This window comes from Cephus cinctus, unplaced genomic scaffold (genome assembly GCF_000341935.2).
Source record: "Cephus cinctus unplaced genomic scaffold, Ccin1 Ccin1_scaffold0525, whole genome shotgun sequence".
Lineage (NCBI taxonomy): Eukaryota > Metazoa > Arthropoda > Insecta > Hymenoptera > Cephidae > Cephus > Cephus cinctus.
Window position 1 is genome coordinate 30,116 of NW_014333186.1, and position 7,808 is coordinate 37,923.

General features: G+C 38.4%; 1 protein-coding gene across 2 annotated transcripts; it reads right to left on the bottom strand.

The window, feature by feature from the left end:
• Positions 1-1,032: 1,032 nt before the first annotated feature.
• On the bottom strand, positions 1,033-7,598 carry LOC107268357. Of its 2 annotated transcripts, none has more exons than XM_015741058.2 (4): positions 6,954-7,598; positions 4,037-4,148; positions 2,860-3,123; positions 1,033-2,518 (listed from the first exon to the last, which is right to left on the bottom strand). In XM_015741058.2, exons 1-4 carry the CDS (start codon positions 6,957-6,959, stop codon positions 2,457-2,459), a joined length of 444 nt encoding a protein of 147 aa, XP_015596544.1. In that variant the 5' UTR covers positions 6,960-7,598; the 3' UTR covers positions 1,033-2,456. The 2 variants fall into 2 exon arrangements, with proteins under 2 accessions (XP_015596544.1, XP_015596545.1); XM_015741059.2 differs by lacking the exon at positions 6,954-7,598 and adding an exon at positions 5,606-5,979.
• Positions 7,599-7,808: the final 210 nt, after the last annotated feature.

Consider the following 7,808-nt stretch of genomic DNA (forward strand, 5'->3'; position numbering starts at 1 on the left):
GGGGGGGGGGGGGGGGGGAAGTGATTGAGGGAAAGAAGAAAAATGTGGGTGCAGTTTTCCTGGAAAACAGAATACGACTGTGTCACCTTTTAGGTTAATTGCTCCAGTCGATGACAGCCGACAGAGAAAAATAATTGGGCTCTAAGTGCAGGTTGAAATTTCAATATTGAAAATCTACGCTAGTTCGATAATTTTCTGACCATTATGAGAAAATGGTAAAAATTGCTTTCCATTGATTAAAGCTTCTTCCCGAAAGCTTTTAGTATGTTTGCACAGTGCGCTAAACATGATTCTTAGTTATCTGGAAAAAAAAGCATCAACAAATTATCGATCAATATGTTGCATTTGTTTTCGTTTGAACTAAATTAAAAAAAGGATTGCATTGATTGCTGGTGAAAATATAAATTTTGGTATTTTATCTAAAAATTTCTACAACTTGTGCAGATTAGACGACGCAGATAACATGAATATGATTTTTAAGAACTCTGAAGTTCTATCATTAAAAATAAATCAGTTTTCCAAAATAACAATTTCTTTTATCTACAAAAGTCTTCGGCTGATAGGGGTTCAGAATTTTCCAGAAAATATTAAAATTGTGTGATAAATTTTGCATGCTAGATGTCACGCCGAGCAAATGAGAGGGGCACATAGCAAAAAAATTCAGAGAAGAGTATCGGAAAATCCGTGGAAAATTTTATAAACAATACGATTAAAGTTTTTCCGGCGAATTGTCAGATACAAAGTTTTCACCAATAACGCAACTACAATATTTCTAAAACGTGTCATAGACGCTCTATAACCTCAAAACTGAAATCATACTAGGACCAATCGAGCATAAGTACATTTACTCCAATGATAATAAATTCATGCCAACTGGACACGGTGAGTTAATCTTTTTCATATTTATATGTCCTACCCGTTTAGTGAATACTAGACACTGTCCATAGACATGGGAAACACCAGATAGACAGGTAGACATAAAAGACAGACATACAACCTACACAAAAGAACAGACCAGTATAAAGCATTGTATAGTGAACGTAAGATATGTTTATTTGTATTTATAGAGGAATTCAGATATAGTCATGTATTATGAAACAGTGTTCTCCACACGAACAGTGAACGATTGACACTCTTGTAGGTCATTGTGCAGTAATGAATAAGGCTGTAGGAAATTTATTCAGGAATTATTACGACCCATTTGAAAGACCAAAGGTTCATTTGTACCAACTCTTTTCCTCAAATCCACATTGATATCTGATTACAGGCATAAAACTATAAAGTGAAACTAAACGCATTAATGTTAAGACTCATATTCCATTTTTTATTAATCACATAAAACGCTCCTAATCGGAGTCGCAATGTCGCACAAAGGAGATACGTATAATATTGAAGTAAAGTCGAACAAGAAGTTTCGTATGGATCATTCTCTCCCTCTGGCTCGACGTAACACTGGTCCAAATTGACTAGAATGTCGGATGTACAAGATCACCGAGAGTTTCTTAATAATCGGTGTCGCATATGAGATTCGGCCGTTTGTACCTGACGTTAGAAATATGACAATACAAATAATAAGATACGCCTTACTACGCGCATTGCTGATACACATACAGGTCCAAGTTTCCTTTTAAGAATCAATAGACGAACAGGTATCGATCGTCATTGATTAATCTAAATATTCTCCTGCAAGTAGTATCTCAAATATAACTAGTCTTATCGTTACGTCTAATCTCGATGTAAAAAAAAGTCAGCATTCCCACTCGCTCTTAATAGTTAGGCGCGATTTTAGGCCATCATGAGACATCCCTTATCAGTTGTTACGTTAATATGTACATTTCACGTAGTACGCTGTATATAAATTATCTCAACGTATATGTCTTCCCTTCGACTCCTTCTTCCTACTCCCCTCGTATCCCGTATAAATGTCTACTTTCATCACACTGCCCGACGAATATTTACGAATATTGTACATCTGTATTAATATACAAGTGTCCTTAACCTAATACAAAGGCTCGTGAGGCCTCCCATGTACAATCAAAAGAATAAATTCCTCGATACCGACCCCTCAAGAAATTCTTACCGGTCGTCTAGAAAAGTACATACCCGCAGAAAAGCTCTCGTGACTCCATAAATAAATTCTACGCCCCTATAGTAGTCAAATAGTAATACTGTGCTGCCACGCGGACCTTGTACGCAACTGGGTCGATCTACCCGTCAAAGAGACGACTAATAGACAAAGTGTATCTTAACAGAGATCATCCCTTAGCAAAATATCATCGACAATAAGTGTTTCCACCAAGTATCATATCCTGCATGTATAGCACAGTTGTCAAGTTGGATCAGCATGAAAAATCTTCAGGCCAGCCGATGAAGATGATTCGCGTGTCCATGAGATCAGGGATCCATCTCGCATGTATTCTGGAGAGTCCAAATAAGGTCTCTTCCTCTTGACACTCTCATCCGGTGCGCTGCGAGCTTGAAGGGTCCTCTTGACGCAATCCACTGGTGCTGGGTTGATCTGTAACCCACATGTCAAATATCACAATACAATATGTACAATCGTAATAGTTTCCATTACAATGGATTATTTCATGTAATCCAGTAAGTATGAAAATACCTATAAATATACTTCAATGTTATACACTGAGTATTAAAATTGCACTAGGCCACATGTATTTATGTAATGCATATCACATGGGTAACTACTGTTGAATGGAATTCTTTATATTCCTAAAACTCGGAGGAGCACATTCACCAAATATCATTAATACCGCATGACCTTGTACCTTGTCGTCAGACAATAGAATAATCGCCATTGTTCGGATTCGTACATAATAATTTAAAAAAAGAAGAAGTTACCGTGTTTGGTCTCGGTGGTAAGTGCCTCCAGTCGCGAAGGTAAATCCGCAGTTCCGGTATCGGCGTGTTGTCCAAGGATGTCAGGCAGAGCATTTCTGCGTCCCGTTCTGCCGGTCGAGAGAAACTCCTTGGAGCCCTCGCCGTTGGTGTAGCTTCCTGGAGTGACAGCACCGCCTGAAGTTGTTGGAGTAGGGACAGAACCGGCATCCGTTCCGGAACCGCCGGAAGTGACTTCCGGCTGCTTCTGCGAGAGCATCCTCACGACTGGAAAGAAATGGATCCCTTGACCATGCCGAAAGTGTGACGTAAATTCGCGAGCGCCGCTTCGCAGAGTCGAATTGAGAATCGTGAAGGAGTATCCGAAAAATGGGGGAAAAAGGAGGAAAGAAAAAGAAAAGCTACTCTGGTTAAGAAAAGTCTATGGTACACGAAATATATTTTATTCCATCGCCCTAGGCTTACGCAGCATGCTCTTGTGAGTGGCAAATAAATACGTAGGATAAATATGAGAACGATTGGGGATTAGTTATTTGAAATAGGAATAATAACGAAGAAATAAACAGGTTAGCTAACTTCTTGACACAAGCTTATTGTTAGTAACATCGTTAGACGTAACTACGCAGGCGATTCTTCTTTAGATATTTGTATTAGACTGTTATTATAACTTTTCGATGTTAATGGAATGCTGGTTATATCCCTCGTCAGCCGAGAGATAGGATTGTAGCTGTATGTGTATATTTTATAAACCCAAGCTGGTGGCCCAATGGTAAGAGTTATTTTTAATGCACTATACGTGTAAGCTACAGCGCGAAGTAATGTCGGCTCGTACTACTACCTATGATACTAGAGAAGGCAAGACATAATTTTTTATTTAATTCAGATACTAGCCGCTATCGCATGTACGAGGAATTTATTTCATGTTAGATTAATTTTAAATTAAAGGTTAATTCAATAGTGATTGGCAAGCGTTGACCTTGTGATACGCAATGAGTTTTGCGCAGGTTGGATCGATGCAGTGTCAGCTGGTTTTGGTTATAGCAAAGATAAACAAAGAATACAAGAGAAAGTAAAACGAATAGAGAGAGAGAGAAAGACTGATACTTAGAAAATGTTAAAGATTTAAAGGTGTTGGATAAAAACCCAAAAAAGATGCAAGAGCACGGTGAGTAAGTGGTACCTTGGGCGCGGACAAGCCGCTTCCGTCGGCCGCCCTTCCTGGGACGCCCGGAAACGGAAATGTCGACCTTCTGGACCTCGGCGACATCGCGTAAGTGTTTCTGCTGCTTCACCTGGTCAAGAATCCTTAGAATCCTTTAGGGAATATAATGCTTACAAGGTCTACGCACAAGATATCCTTACGTATAAGTAATAGTAAGAAGAAAGAAACTCAAAATAAAAACTTATCAAAATCATTGTCATGTGATGAAATAATTCCTGAAAATTCTTATATTACCGACTGTAATTAGCAGTTAATTCATATTTTTCTATTTTGTATATTAAGCTCAGCGCATAAGTTTGATACAAGTAAATTTAGTTAGACGTCGGTTGAGGGCTAAACAATGCTTCGTGACTGTTAGACGATCCTCAGGTAGAGGCCTCTACTAGTATACACTGGCTATTTTTAGGAGGTCAGGTGGCCCTTCAGGTATCTTCATCGAGTAGAAGGACATGGTTCGAAGTCAGGTCGCAAAAAGATAAAACACGAGAAGTTCCCTCGACAAGTTCCTTAAAAGAGTCCGACAACATACAGGAGCACGAGATTCAGGATACAAGACGTGTAGGATAGTTGTATCGAGCGATCTCTGAAAAGGGGGATAATTGCACACCAAGGACTAAGCAATTATTAGGTAGGGGGTTGATGAAAGTAAACACAAGAACGCAGTATATAGTCACAATAGAACATCAGTATCCCGGATATATAAGTCCATTTGACTTTGGCAAGCCGCTATTAATAAAGCGACAAATAAGCCTCCATAAATTCACGTGGGTTTTGGTATAAGGACACGGAACTTTACACCAGCCGCTACCTTATTGCGTCTTTGAAGCTTGACATCGATTTTAACGATGTACGCGTCATTACGTCGTCGAAGTTAACAAGTTCTATTCTGTAATGCATAATGACATAGCGTAATGACTTCAGATATATGTATATAGGGTTACTTAAACAGACGCACCATCTGAATATGGTTCTACCATAAAAATTACATTACAGGCTAACTTCAAGTGATGCATTTGTAATGTATAACCTGGTCGGTTTCTCCTGGATCGCGACGTGTTACCGACAGTTCGGAGAAAAAATGTTGGTTAAAATCAAATAAACCTTAAAGAACCAATGACCCTACAGAATAATGAAAGCACATATTACTGTAAAGAACAAGGTAACAGGGTTATTGATTAGTCAACCAATGTCTTCGATATATCATTTCCTAACGGACGAAACATTATGTTACCGACCGCAAACGGACGACCGTTACCGATTGAGAATAAGTCGTACACGCGACAGTAATAAAAATCGTAACAGAAAAAGTAATGCAATTACATATTGTATCTTTGGGATCGGTGACAACGTGATGTTATTGAATATTTTTCAATATAAATTGAAGGAATGGATTTACCGTAACGAAGGAAGAAGAAAAGTAGTGTGAAAGTAAGAAAGAGAAGGAAGGATGAAAAGGTTTAGACGGTGAAGGACGAGACATTCGCTGGGACGCGTGACGTATACAGTAGTAAGAGATTACACACTCACCATTGATAGGATCTTCAGCGATGCGGTATCAAAAGCCGCCGAGACAGGGTAGGGAGAACAACGTGTTATTTGTGGCTCGAATAAACATACGAACGAATCGTCGTCAATGCTTTCGTGAGGGATGAATCGATAGGTGTCGTGTGTTTAGGCCATCACGGCCAGGAGTACAACGGTACAAGTCGTTCATAACTCGGGAAGGCTGCCAAGCGTCTCGGCCATGGCGCACACTGCCGATTACGTTAGGTTACGTTACGCGGCACATGACATCACGTATGCCAACGAACAGCATTATTTCTATCTTTCGTGTGACGGCTGCTCGCAGTACTCGCGAAATATCGCGTACGGCGTGCTCGTCGAATGTTACCGAGCCGCACCGAACGTAGACGACGTGACTTCGCTTTGCAGTTACGTTCGGGTGTTTCCGCCAGGCGACGAACACGCCCGAGAATTTGAAGGACTCGTGCCAACGAGAATACTACTTCTCGCCTATATGAATTAAATTAGGTAGATTGCGGAATGTTACATTTTTGATTGACGAAGTATATTTATACATACTTGTTGTGCTTGATAAGTAACATTTAATAGAAGAAATGATTTGATGGTCATAATAATTGCGGATAGACGACTATACATACAAGAAATGTTATGTACGAGAATTTGAATATTTGGAACTGACATTTTGAGACGCTAGCAAATAATCAAACATGATAATCCTTATCATCGATACTAAGGTTAGAATAATTACGCATATTGATCTCAGAACATTTGTGTTTACCAAGGTGTACTTAATCGCATAACGGCTTTTTACGTTTTTAAAAAGACGTCTTCACGATGTGTGTAACAACCAGGAAAACGTGCGCGCACTCGCATTGGCACAGTGAAATATTTCGTTAAGCCACTTATTATTCACATATTGCACTCCAAAGAAGTCCTGTATTGCAGTCTATTGACAATATGGACACTACTTTCTTATCGTGTATCCTAAAAATGAATCCAATATAATTTTCTAAATAGGTTACTCAGGAAACGGTCGTGACTTCACGTGTCCACATCAACGAAGAAACTTTCCCGATGACATTTCCGTAGAAAGGTTCTTAATTGTCGTTTACCCAATGTATAAGAATCGCGATCCCTATTTAAAACAGCCGCAGGCCGATTTCGCAAAATTGTATTCCCAAAACGAAAGTGTCTGATTATTAATAACCATCAATCATAAAACACAGTAAATTTAATATAATAAATAACATGATCATTTTTAATTAATACTTGGAAATTTAAGGGCTATCAGGAATAACGAATCAAATATTTTTAGTTCAATACAATCAGATTTTTTTAATTATATACTTACCTGCATATATTTGCATAATGTCTGTATTTACATAATCAACTCTCAGCCACAATTAATTGATATAAGTCTCATGATTCCGATGACGTTACTACAAGAAGGTCGCTTATGGCTGACATTGTTTCATGAATGAACAATGAACGGCACTTGCTTTTCACTCCAGACTCAAAGACTGTCACCAATAATGAATAGATTAGATTGATTCTTTGCAATTAGTCGATTAATCAAATACTCATTTATATTAAAATATTCATATCGATAGGCATTTCTCGCTTTCGGAGAAACGTTTATTAGAAAGCACCGTATAAAAAAAAATTTTAATTTTACAAATATCCTTAAGTCATTTTTTATTTAGCATCGACACCTATTACAGTTGCAACGAGAACGTCGTTTAATCGTTAGTTTTAATTAGGCTTTGTGTGTTAATTAACGATCGAACAAAAAAAATGACTTCGATTACTCGTATACCGGTTTCGATCTTACAACATCTACCTTCCTAGCCTGATGACTGATGACACTTCACTAACGATACAGGGGGGACTGTGCAGTGCGAAATCTATTAAAAGCACGTCGATGTGCTAGTATATTTTGCAATGCAGTTTTCATTGCAACAGGAGAAACGCTTAGGTCGATGATCTACAGGTCCATTCACAATGCTCACCAGCCCTTGAAGGATTCTCAATAACTCTTTCTGTACGATATTTTTGCTGTGTGTGCATCGATAGATTATTATTTTACCTTATACCATTTCTTTATATGCTTATCTTTTTTTGTTACTAAATTTATGCACTTTTTCATTGAATGCATCAGCACGATACTGAAATTTGTTCAAAAATAATTCTACACGCTGCCAGTGTT